At 40.9% G+C, this 14,096-nt stretch overlaps 1 protein-coding gene across 1 annotated transcript in view; it reads right to left on the reverse strand.

Moving 5' to 3' along the window:
• LOC126248708 (oxysterol-binding protein-related protein 8) overlaps positions 1–14,096 on the reverse strand; it is a 211,432-nt gene that overhangs the window by 64,892 nt on the left and 132,444 nt on the right. Inside the window, exons 11-12 of the mRNA XM_049950002.1 lie at positions 13,048–13,225; positions 7,110–7,206 (exon numbers count right to left, since the gene is read on the reverse strand). Of these exons, the coding sequence (XP_049805959.1) occupies positions 7,110–7,206; positions 13,048–13,225 (275 nt within the window). The remainder of the gene's footprint in view (positions 1–7,109; positions 7,207–13,047; positions 13,226–14,096) is intronic.

A 14,096-nucleotide genomic window follows, 5' to 3' on the forward strand; every position in this document is an offset into this window, starting at 1 on the left:
AATTCAGCAGGTGAAGAGACTGAACAACACCAGAGCAAAAACAGAACCTTGAGGTAACTCATCACTGAGTACTCTTCTTTTCACCTTGGTGTACTTTAAACCACCGACTGTTCAAAATGTTGCTTAAGAGGTTACCTAGAGTTTTATTATTAATGAGAAGTCTGAGGATACTATCAATATTGTACACAAGGTCATTAATATTTAACATGAACAATAAGGGTCATATTACACTTCCCTGTGGCACACCCAAAGTTACTCTCCATCTAAGATAGCTTGCTGCACCCACTCTTAAAAAATTCTCAACCCAATCACAAAACTCACTTGACACCCCAAACAATTGTACTTTTGATAACAGGCATAGCTGTGCTACTGAGTCTATTGTGTTTCAGAAATTGGAAAGTCCTACATCTACCTGACTGCTCTGAAATGGCTTGGGTTTCACACAATCACTATCTTCAGATTCCATGCTGGTTGGCATGGAGGAGGTCATTCTGTTCGAGATACCTCATTATATTTGAGGTAAGACTATGTTCTTAGATTCTATTACAAACAGATGTCAAGGATAATAGAGGAAAGTTTTGTGGATCACTTCTTCTACCCTTCTTGTACATGAGTGTGGCCAGCACTTTCTCCCAAATACTGGGAACAGTTTTTTGAGGGATGTATAGTAGATTATAGTTAAGAGAGAGAGGATATCTCAGCCACAAATCTGGTAGAGAATCTGATAGGTACCCCATTTTGGCACTGGAGCTTTGGTCAATTTTAGTGATTTCAGCTGTTTCTCAACACCACTGGCACTGATACCTATAACAAATTTTGTAGTGGTGCAAGAGTTAGATACAAGCAATACTCCTGGGTTTTCATTTGTGAACGAACACTTGAAAACCCGAGTTCAGCAGTTCTACTGTTATTTTGCTGCCCTCAGTTTCATCCCTGTCTCACTTACGAGTGTCTGGACACTAACTTTGATACCACCAACAGCAACAATCTTCACATATAACCTGAATTTCTTTGTGTTTTGTCAAACACGTTTTAATAATAGCCTTCTACAGTAATTGTTGAAAGCTTCAAACATTGCTCTCTTCAAAGTGAAACACAAATACATCAGTTCTGTTTTGGGCAGGATGGAGGGGCTAAACCAGAGATGTAATTGGGATTTGTTCTCTCTCTCTCTCTCTCTCTGTCAACTGAAATAACACAATGGGTAAAATATGTGAATTACTTCCATTTATCAGCAGCAGTAATACTCATAATGAACTGAAAGTGGAAAACTAAGAAACCAGAAACTGTACTTGTATCAATGAAATTCTCAGTTCTAAATGGAAGATACACCAAAAATACATAATGGATGGCAATTATTTATTATTGCCAGAACTCCTATTATTATTATTATGGTGTAAAGGGAGATGCAAAAAGTGAAATAATCTATGAGAAAGCATAAAAATACCCCAAAAATTAATTATCAATACAGCGAAAGGCTTCAAAGATAATTGGAAGGGTGAATGGAAAACAACCATAATGCCCAGCATAGGTAAAATTACTATTACACCAGACAAACAGTGCACACTGTGCACTGTGGAGCAATGCGAGATAGAACACAGACGTGTTTATGCCTATGCCATCCTCTGAATTCAGCTGTGACAGAAGACACTTTAAAAAAATGACACTAAATTGCAAAAAGCATCATATCTGTCATTACAAGACTGGATGAATTCTTGGACAGAATAGCAACTGGAGAAGATTATAATTTCAATCTCAGGAAACACCCTCAATAAAGATGGCAGTCAGCAACTTAGATTCAACCCTGGCAAGATTGAAATGGGTGTGGGAATATGGGATGAAAATATTGTCATATTTTGAAATGGGCTGAGCACTAGTGACGTCACTGTTGCAGCATGACTACACAATGATTAGGTCATTAATGACATGGAAGTCAGTTACAACTTGGCAATGACTCAGAAATACTCGGCTGAAGCTCATGGGATTTTAACAACTTCACATGTCATGAAGACTAAGAAGATTTTATTAACCACAAGACCATTGCAGTATTAGTGCCTCTTTTCTTACAAAGAAAATTTATGAAACAAAGGAGAATATTTTTGTTCACTAAACAGGACAAGGAAGTGATTACTACTTACTCACATGTAATTCTTCATGCTTTCTCAGCGATCTGTTGACATCTTGGATATTCGGGAATCCAGCCGGATGTTCGCGTCGTTCTCGCACGATATTTCAACAGCGTGCCTCGCTGTCTTCTTCAGGTGCTACCTGAGACTGGTCCTTGGGTCGATTGAGTCCAGTATTTATGCCTTGGAGGAGCCGGGCGTTCCCTAATCGGTCCACGCCGAGTCGAATGTTCCATCTGTTGTCCGCGTCCGTCAGACTCGGCTTCAACGGACCCCTCCAGTCGCGGATGTTCCGACTGCCGTCGGCGCCCGTTTTGGCCGTCCTCAACGGTTGTGGTTGTCATCTGAGGTGTGTCAGATCCGATCTGAGATGTTAGGTACTCTATCTCATGACTGTTACTATGATTTCCACTTCTGTTTCGTGCTGGGCGCTCCCTAATCGGTCCGCCGGTGTTCCCTCCACCGTCTGTGCCCGGCCTGGCCGTCTTCTGAAGTCGAGTTCATGATCTGGGGTGTGTCAGATCTGGTCTCTAATGTCCAACACCTTGTCTCACGGCTGTTCTCTCGGTCTCCACTTCTATTTCTTGTAGAATTCCAGAGCGTCCTACGTTGAGTTTTCACAAGCTCAAGCACTGGATTCCAGGCAGTGCTGATTTGGTATCCCGAGTCACGGTTGATTAGATTGTCTGTGACCTTAATCTCAATGGCTACTTTAATGACACTGTCCCAAAATCTTGAGGTCTGTGTCACAATCTTGGTGTCATTGTAATCCATTAAATGACCAAGTTCCAGACAATGCTCTGCTATGGCTGATTTAGTTGCCTGCCTGAGTCTGGTATGTCTCTGGTGTTCTTTACACCTGATGTCCACAGTTCTGGTGGTTTGGCCAATGTATGACATCCCACACTCGCATGGTATGTTGTAAATACCTGGCTTGCGTAGCCCCAGGTCATCTTTTACATTCCCCAGCATAGCCCCAATTTTGGTGGGTGGGCAAATTATGCTCTTGATGTCATATTTCTGGAGAATCCTGCTGATCTTGGCAGAGATAGGACCGGCGTATGGCAGGTATGCCATCTTCTTTGCCTCTTCTGGTTCTTCTTCTGGATCCTTTGGCTGGTTGGCAGGTTGAAGTGCCTTCTGGATATCTCTAGAGGAGTACCCACTCCTGCTGAACACTGAGTGTAAGTGTTCTATTTCTGTGGCCAGACTATCAGGATCTGACAGAGTTTGCACTCTGTGGACCAGTGTTTTGAGCACTCCAATCTTCTGTGCCAGATGGTGGCAACTGCTGGCTTGTAGGTACAAGTCAGTGTGTGTAGGTCTGCGGTACACACTGTGTCCAAATGTGCAATCTGCCTTTCTCTTCACCAGAACATCCAAGAACGGAAGTAATCCATCCTTCTCCATTTCCATTGTGAACTGAATGTTCGGATGGCAAGAGTTCAGATGTAGCAGGAACTCATCTAACTTCTCTCTACCATGGGGCCAGACGACAAAGGTATCATCCACATACCTAAAAAAGCACTTGGGTTGATATATGGCTGAAGAGAGTACCTCCTCTTCAAACCTTTCCATAAATAGGTTGGCCACCACTGGTGATAGAGGGCCGCCCATCGGCACCCCTTCTGTTTGTTCGTAAAATTGACCCCCATATAGGAAGTATGTCGAAGTCAGTACATGCCTGAATAGGTCAAGGAGAGCCCCATCGAACTTCTCCCCAATAAGCTCAAGAGACTCCTTCATTGGTACCCGTGTGAAGAGAGACACCACATCGAAACTAACCATGATGTCTGTGTCTGATGTGTTGCTGGCCCAGTCATTGCAGGAGATCCTCTGAGTTCTGGATGTGATGTGCACATTTACCCATATGTGGTGTCAACATGTTACGTCCAGGGAGTTGCTGTATCTTCACCTAACTATAGCAGCTTCCTTGACCACTCAAGACTGGGACCAGGTTGACGGTGCCTCCTGGTCTCTAGCAGAATGCACCAGCAAGAAGTCAATGGCACGCCAACTAGCCAAGTTTGAGCGCCTCAACAACAAGGTGCAACAGACTGGGGACACACGCACGGTGTACAATCTAAGTGACAAGCAGCTCGATGAGACCACCTTAAAAGTACTTAGCAAGGGCCTCAATTTTGCAGGGACCCCTAGAAACGTGCCTGTCACAGCCTTCATCAGTGCAGTTGAGCAAGTGGCCAACACGCTACCTTCTAGTGTGGCCGAAGAGATCCGAAGAGAGACCTGCAACGCGCTCACCAAGACCAAGCCACCCAAATCCAACATTTCAGGTGATGAAAGGGTGGCACTGAGGCGACTCCGGGAGGATGACAGCATTGTGGTGTTGCCCGCAGACAAGGGGAACTCCACAGCTATCCTAAAGAAAATAGAATACGACTGAAAGGTGCAACAACTTCTGGAGGATCCTACATACAGGTCAATAGCAAGCGACCATACAGAGAAAGTGGACAAAAAGACAGGACTGCCTTAACAAGTCCTCAAGAAGCTGCATTCCAAAGTGCCAGCACCACATAGACTTTATGGACTCCCCAAGGTTCACAAGGATGGGGTTCCACTGCGACCTATTGTCAGCAATATTGGTGCAGCAACTTACCCTACTGTGAAATACCTGAAGATGATGTTGACACCACATGTGGGTAAATGTGCACATCACATCCAGAACTCAGAGGATCTCCTGCAATGACTGGGCGAGCAACACATCACAGACACAGACATCATGGTTAGTTTTGATGTGGTCTCTCTCTTCACACAGGTACCATTGAAGGAATCACTTGAGCTTATTGGGGAGAAGTTCGATGGGGCTCTCCTTGACCTATTCAGGCACGTACTGACTTCGACATACTTCGTATATGGGGGTCAATTTTATGAACAAACAGAAGGGGTGCCGATGGGCAGCCCTCTATCACCAGTGGTGGCCAACCTATTTATGGAAAGGTTTGAAGAGGAGGTACTCTCTTCAGCCATATATCAACCCAAGTGCTTTTTTAGGTATGTGGATGATACCTTTGTCGTCTGGCCCCATGGTAGAGAGAAGTTAGATGAGTTCCTGCTACATCTGAACTCTTGCCATCCGAACATTCAGTTCACAATGGAAATGGAGAAGGATGGATTACTTCCGTTCTTGGATGTTCTGGTGAAGAGAAAGGCAGATTGCACATTTGGACACAGTGTGTACCGCAGACCTACACACACTGACTTGTACCTACAAGCCAGCAGTTGCCACCATCTGGCACAGAAGAATGGAGTGCTCAAAACACTGGTCCACAGAGCACAAACTCTGTCAGATCCTGATAGTCTGGCCACAGAAATAGAACAATTACACTCAGTGTTCAGCAGGAGTGGATACTCCTCTAGAGATATCCAGAAGGCACTTCAACCTGCCAACCAGCCAAAGGATCCAGAAGAAGAACCAGAAGAGGCAAAGAAGATGGCATACCTGCCATACGCCGGTCCTATCTCTGCCAAGATCAGCAGGATTCTCCAGAAATATGACATCAAGAGCATATTTTGCCCACCCACCAAAATTGGGGCTATGCTGGGGAATGTAAAAGATGACCTGGGGCTACGCAAGCCAGGTATTTACAACATACCATGCGAGTGTGGGATGTCATACATTGGCCAAACCACCAGAACTGTGGACATCAGGTGTAAAGAACACCAGAGACATACCAGACTCAGGCAGGCAACTAAATCAGCCATAGCAGAGCATTGTCTGGAACTTGGTCATTTAATGGATTACAATGACACCAAGATTGTGACACAGACCTCAAGATTTTGGGACAGTGTCATTAAAGTAGCCATTGAGATTAAGGTCACAGACAATCTAATCAACCGTGACTCGGGATACCAAATCAGCACTGCCTGGAATCCAGTGCTTGAGCTTGTGAAAACTCAACGTAGGACGCTCTGGAATTCTACAAGAAATAGAAGTGGAGACCGAGAGAACAGCCGTGAGACAAGGTGTTGGACATTAGAGACCAGATCTGACACACCCCAGATTATGAACTCGACTTCAGAAGACGGCCAGGCCGGGCACAGACGGTGGAGGGAACACCGGCAATCAGAGAGGGACAATGTAGCCGCATCTGGCGCGCGCGGGCCTCAGACGGAACACACGACGCGGCGCGGACCGATTAGGGTGCGCCCAGCACGAAACAGAAGTGGAAATCATAGTAACAGTCATGAGATAGAGTACCCAACATCTCAGATCGGGTCTGACACACCTCAGATGACAACCAAAACCGTTGAGGACGGCCAAAACGGACGCCGACGGCAGTCGGAACATCCGCGACTGGAGGGGTCTGTTGAAGCCGAGTCTGTCGGGCGCGGACCACGGATGGAACACTCGACTCGGCGCAGACCGATTAGGGAACGCCCAGCTCCTCCCAGGCATAAATACTGGACTCGATCGACCCAAGGACCAGTCTCAGGTAGCACCTGAAGAAGACAGCGAGGCACGCTGTTGAAATATGGAGCGAGAATGACGCAAACATCCAGCTGGATTCCCAAATATCCAAGATGTCTACTTACGCACATAGTTAGCAGCAAAGATTGACATACGGGCAAGAAAATTCACAGTACGGATAGCTATGAAATACTCACTACGATTTAATAATAGTATTTGGAAGTTACTTGAAAATTATGTTACTCAGCTATGCCAGCTATCAACACTTTTTCTCTATTTCCTTTCCTTTCCTTTCCTTTCTAGTTTTTGATGGGCTTTCTGCAAGTGAAACAACAGCACACAGTATTTGCTGTCAAGTATATGCAGGGTTTTGTGGTTGCAGCTCAAGCAGCAATTAAGTAATGGGGTTGGAGATTACAGTGACTATTGTGATAAACGTACACTTACTATCTAAGCACATGCAGCCAAATCTCTGCATCAAAATCCAGAAGCATGACTGAAAAAAAAAAAAAAACAGTTAAAATATGTTCACCACCCATATATTTAGTTCTTACCATAGAATTTTGATTTTGCTAAAATTGAGGCACTGATGCAGAATCCATCTCTCCGATTGGTTACATAAAATGCTGACACTGGAGGATGATGTGAAATCTGTAACATGAAAGAAAAACCATTACACTGATGAATATTCAAAGTTGATACAGAACAAATGTAAGTGGGCAAGAACAGACATATCTAAGAATACAAAACAACTTGTCTAATAAATTTTCACAGCATGTAAAAAATGTTTTCATCTATTTTGAATGCAAATAGAATTGTTTTATTCTGTCTTTGACTACTTCGTATTCAGTATAAGATCTAACTTTTTGTCCTCCATGTTACTGACTATCTTTGTGGGGCTATGTGACATCTGGGGAGTCAGATAGAGGAAGTTCTATTTAGCATTCTTCTATCCAAAGGGCAATATGTATTTTAACAGTTCCACATGAGAAATCACCACATATTTTTCTGCAAAGAAAAGTAGTCACCATGATGTATATAAACAACAGCAAATATTATATTTAGAATTGTCTCATGTGCTACTAGTCACCATACAGCATGTCTCAAACACCCTTCATGGCACTGTGCAATTACTCAGATACAAATTTGAATACTTTGCCAATTTATTTCAACAAGTACATGAAATGTTGTTCCATCTTAAATATTAACCTGTGTCAAAAAGTATTTGTCTTTATTTCAGTAAATTACAAATTAACGCTGTGAGGTATGTTTCAGTCTCCACAGGCTCATAGTCATTTACTAAACACTTATCCATGGCATGTATGGTTTCCACGAAGTATGGTGATAAGGCAAATTTGTTTACTGAGGAATACTTGGCAGATGTTTCACATACAGTTATGAGAGAAATGTTTCTAGGATCTTTTGACCTTTTAGGACAATGTTTTTAATAAACTAACAGACAAGAGAGACTTGCACACTCTCCGACTCATCTGGGACATTAGTTGCATTCTGGGTGTTTCACAATGAGTCTTGCTTGTGCTTATGGTAGTCAGACTGCACAACTTGACTAAAGGTCAAGGGAAGGAATTATTCTCGAGTCCTGTACCTCTGACACTCCTGGAATTGTGGTGTAGGGAGCTATTGAACAGGATAACAGGAGTGATTTGGTAATTTTTGTAAGGACGTTTAATATCACTTATGATCAGGAACCATATGGCATATTCCAGCAGGATAATGTAAAACAGAACTGCAGTTCATATCATAAATTGAGAAATATTCAGGTCCTTAACCAGCCTGTGTTTCTGTCATGGTGAAAAATTTGTCAAGATGACATTCAAAGGCTGTTTGCTTACATGTCACAATGAATACATGAGTGTATCCATGCCCATGGCACTGGTTGGAGGGGGAAGGGGAGGGGGTGGGGGTGGGGTGTCACACCCCACACAGATGAAGGATATCAGTTCCAAATCAAATAAAAGTTGAATCATTCAGTTTTTGTTATGTGAAGAATATCCTCACAGCCTGGAGCTTCAAGATGTAACACCTAGCATTTCCATCAGTGGAAATTAAGAAATTATGAAATTAATGATACAGCATTCCATTGCTTTCAGTATTATGTTCTTTTCCCTAATATACACTAACTACTGGACTTAACTGTAGCATATGATTCTTAAGCCATCTTTTATCGTGTGATGCAAGTACATGTCTTACAGATTTAAAAAAAAAAAAGCAATCAAACAATATATCAAATCATGACATGGAGAGAATCAACTCTTGGATCACTACTTATAAGCTGACCTTCAATTTTAACAAAGGAAGTGCACCCAGTTCATTACAATTCAGCTTGCACAGACAGTCAATTCTCTTACTATGGTAGAACAATTAGTATAGCAGAAGACACCATACACAGCAAAACCCATTTTTACATTCCTGCAGTTTACATTTTCACACTTTTTATGTTCTTTTTTGTTGGTCCATACACAAGTCATATTCTCTCAATACAATTCTTTCCTATCATTAATGATTCTGTGTTATTTTCATACAGAGTTCTCGAAAGAGTGCATCATATTCCTGCTCACAGTCAGCCTTGGAACAAAGCAGAAAATGCAGCCTATATGCAAAGTTACTTATAAGGTAATCTAGCATTAGTGCAGTAAGCAAGATTTTCATTGTTGGTGCACTGGGCCATGGCCACCTGTGTTATATGTTCACAGTGGCTGGAAGGATGGAAAAGTATGCTGAGTCACTGCCTTAATGATAATCATGATCTGACAACAGTGACTCTAGTAGCAACCTTCCTTCTGCTCACTGCATTGTAATACAACATCTTTAATTTAATATCACAGTCATTTATACAGATAAACACTACTTTTGAAGACAGTTGTCTCTATAATGGGCTTCACGAATCATCGTTACTTATGCATGAAAAACACTGATCCATATTAGTCATGCAGTCTTAGGCTGGTACGACATAATGTCAGATGTAAGCATTCCTTCTCAAGATGCTCCATAACACAAGGAAAATTTGTGACCTCTTTCTCTCCCAGGATATGACTGAACTGAGTGGCCTCCATGTCAGCAGTAAGCTGTAGATTTTGTGCCTATTGTTCTCTATTTATAAATACTGCCCGCTTTAGCGTTTTAACCAATACTGTGTTGTAAGCTTTATTTACCATTATGTTAAAGTGATTATGAATAAAATGTCTCACAAAAGACTTGCTTCTCTGTTTTATTTACACCATTGGACATGGTCAGAATGAAGACGGAAACACATGCATGCATTTGTGTGTTTCAGCACTCAGTCTCTGCCTTTGTGATTAAAACAAAGGCAATGGCTGAGTGCTGAAACACACAAACATGCATTTCCTTCTTCGTTCCGATCATATCCAGTGGTGTAAATAAAACATGGAAGCAAAAGTCTTTCATGAAAACACATTTAAAGACATTCGTGTTCTAATGTGAGACCTATTATTGATAAGCATTATGAAATTACAGTAAACAAAACTTTTAACACAATGTTGTTTAAAACACTAAAGTTGGCAGCCTTTGTAAACAGAGAACAATAGGCATGAAATGTACAGCTTGTTGCCAACAGGGAGGTCACTCTACTTAGGGATGCCTTGGGTGAGAAAAAGGGCAGAAATTGTTGTCTTGTTACAGAGCATCTCGAGGAGGAATGTTTATGTGTAACATCAGGTTGTACCAACCTAAGACTGTGCGTCTAGTACGGATTAGCATATTTTATGCGGAAGTAACGATGATTCGTGAAAGTCCATTACAGGGACCAGTCTTCAAAAGCAGGGTTTATTTGTATAAATGATTGTGAAATTCAATTAATCCTGTTGTAACAGCACAAAGAGCAGAATGAACATTGCTATTAGGGTCATTACTGTCGGATCATTTAAGTTGCAATAATGAAAAGAACTATGCTTTCCTAGTCTTTTAGTTGCTAAATAATAAATTTTTACTCCACATATAATTAAGAATTCTGAAACAAAAAGTGCCATTAGATTAAACTTCACTAAGAGCAGCCAGTAAAATTTATATTCTACCTTTTCCATACAGTGACTGCTTCTTTGAACGCAACAAGGGAGCTATAGTTCTAACCACCCCAGGAAATAGTACTGTACTGGTAATAAAAAGCAAACAAACAGTAGTGTAAAAGTTACATTCTATTGTAACTTTAAACAGTGCCCATGACTGAAATGATTATAAAAGATAGGAAAATTATTTCTGTTGGGGAAAAAAAGGGGGGGGGGGGTGTGTGCAATTCTACAACACATAGATTCGCATGTTGGATCGCAAGTTCAATTAGCGAAGGACCTAGGACATTCTGTTTGCACCCTGGATGTGACAGAGAGAAACTGCCCCAACAATGAAATCAATGTGTGAGAGTCTGGTTCCATGGGAAAAAAGCATAAATACATTCAGGCATCAGCATATGATCTTTCGGATAAACTTGTTGCAGAGTGGTTTGTTAGCAAGAGTGTTGGGAATTCTACTTGATAGCAACGTACTCAGAGAAAGGGCACTTGAATTTGCTGCAAAAATGGGGATCAGCAACATCACAGCATCGAATTGTAGGATCGATTGATTTAAAACTCATCATAATGTATACAACCAATGGTGTGGTAAAAATGTAAATGTTTATAGTGGAACTGTGGGCCAATGTAAAAAAGAACTGCAAAATATCTTTAAAGATTATCATCCAAAAAACAATTTTAACATTAATGAAACTGGTCCTTTTTTTTTTTTTTATTATAACATGTTACCAACTAAGATCGTATGTTGTAAAAGTGAGAAATGCCACAGTGAGAAACTGAGTAAGCAGAGGTCTATGCTGATGGGTCTAAAAACTTATCTTCTTTGGTAACTGGTACATTTAAAAAGGCAAGGTTTATCAAAAAAATGTGAGGACTCTGCCCACTCATTATGACTCCAAATGCAGTTCATGGGTAACTGGTTCCATTTTCACATCCACCACGCATGCACTGGACGCTAAGACGGGGGCAAAAAATAGGAAAATAATGCTGCTATTTGACAGATATCCAGCACATCCTGACAATCTGAGGCTCAGAAATATGAAGTCAGTGTTACTGCCTCCTATTTGTATGAGTGAGCTTCAATCATTAGATCTGTTAATCATCCATTCATTTAAATGAAAATATTGAAAAGTGGTTGTCCAGAAGACTATATTTATGCACGATAATGGCATGGACCCCAAATCTATGACCATATCACTTTTGGATGCCACGCATTATGTAGCCGAAACTGTTTCTATCTGTTTCATGAATGCAGGATTTAAGTTCACAGAAGACACACCAGAATCACTGGAAGAAGATTTGCCCGAAGCTACAGATTTTTCTGTGATAGGCATATTGTTTACATTTTAAGAGTATGCTAGAGTTGATGTTTCAGTCATCATTTCACAGGTGCCAACAGCAGAGAGCACCATTAGCAAACATTTTGAAGAAGGGAAGAGAGAGGTTACTAGTGAAGAGGATCACGAAGCAGATGAACAAGAACCAGTTATGCCAAGCAGTAGAGAAGCTATGGAAGTTATTAACATTTTGAGACAGTACATTGCTAGTGCATCAGGTGACGATAACGTGTTTTATGCCTCATATTCTGTGGAGAGACAAGTAGAGCTAATTGCTGTTAGAAAGAAACTAAAACAATTATTTCAGATTTTGAACAATATAAAGAAAATGACAGTAAGAGTAATCCATTCATTTTCACTTTTAGTGTTTCCTATGCATTCCTGTATCTTACACTTTTTTGAGGCAATCCAATGAAATGCGTAAAGGGGGGTGGGGGGGGGGAGGTTTACTGGATATCGAATATGTTATATAAGAAGCTCTAATGGAAGGCACAAACCCAAAAACTTCTTACAAAAGCTGAAGACTGTAATTAGAACACCATCGTTAGTTTTATGTTGTGAGCACATCCTTAAGTTACATCCTCAAAATGACACAACAGCCTTCAACAGACATATTCAACAGGTAATCACTGGACTTCAAAGTTATACCACAGTTTTTCATGTATAATTTGAAAGCTTCTCTCTTGGAAAACTCCTGTTCCCTGCAGAAATACTTCAGGTTCACCCTGTTAGTTTCGGGGATGTAATTCACTGAAAGCAACTGTATATTACACAATACTGTTCATATACAAGTACTTTAACTCTGCTTGAGTGTGTTATGTTAATCGTACCTCCCTAAAATGAAAATGGGAGTACGAAATCAGATCAGGCATTGAGGATGTACAAGACTCAAAGCTTTCACCAAATCCACAATAAATTAAAAGAAACATACCATATTGCTATACATATCATCAATAATAAAAGAGTGTTTCAAACAGATCATACAAAACAGCAGAACACTACTGCATAAGTCAATGAAATACTTAACACATTACATTTATTTGCTTTTAGAAAGTAAAATAACACATCTTAATGAGATACATACCAAATAGACAAAATTATAGTGGAAATACCTGTTCAGCAATATAAAAAGTCCGAGATGAATTTGGATGCTCCCAGTAACAGCGGAATGTTTCACCAAGGATTGGATTGTAAGGTTTCTTTAAGCCTTTTGGTTTTTTATAAAGACCCGACAGGTACCATTTTACAACACCCTTCATTCTGGTAAAGGCATCATCCTCCAGTACTGCCCTGAATAAATTGCAGCAGTTACTAATGATGCTTATTGATGAGAGACATTGATCATATGCACACACGAGGGAGAGGGAGAGGATGGAGAAAGAGGAGGTGGAGGTGGAGGAGGAGGGGGAGGAGGGGTAGGGGGAGTGGGGAGGAAGGAGGCAGGAGGAGAAAGGAAGGGGCAGCTACCAACAGTTCTGCTTTTAAAAATTTACAAATTAACAATTATTCTGCCAATAAATGTGCTACGAGTAAAATTCTAAGAGACAAATCTTAAGTTATCAAAGCATTCCACTGCTAAGGAATTAAAACAAATCAAACCGTCTATAGAATTAGTTGACTGTTCAAAAGACTATCACAGTAGTAGTACCTGGGGCAATGTATCCGTAAAAACCCGACTTAATGCATTTATAAAACTTTAATTAAAATGCGCAAGAAAATCTAACAGTATCTACAGCAGGGCCTTAGGCCGATATTACACTATCAAATTTCTTTGTCAAAGATTTGATCAAAGATGTGATCAATATTCATCAAATATATTTGAAAAAGACCTTTGATGTGACGCTAAAAAGGGGAATTACACTGTCATCATATTTTTCGTCAAAGTTCAAGATGGCTGACAACGACAACTTATTAACTGCAGCAAGAAAACGTACCTGGGTGAAGCTGTGGGTATTATGACGACACGATAAAAGCATTCAACAAAACTTGTTAAGTGAGCTTATAGTGGAGGGCATCAAATCGTACATCAATTACTTAAGAATGGATGACCACGCATGTCTATATGTCCTCATATCACAAAGCACAACACTCACTTAAGAACTGCTATATCTGCAGAAGACAGGCTCACTGTAACATTCCGATTCCTTGCTACATGAGAGAG

This window comes from Schistocerca nitens, chromosome 3 (assembly GCF_023898315.1).
Source record: "Schistocerca nitens isolate TAMUIC-IGC-003100 chromosome 3, iqSchNite1.1, whole genome shotgun sequence".
In the NCBI taxonomy this organism is placed as follows: Eukaryota; Metazoa; Arthropoda; class Insecta; order Orthoptera; family Acrididae; genus Schistocerca; species Schistocerca nitens.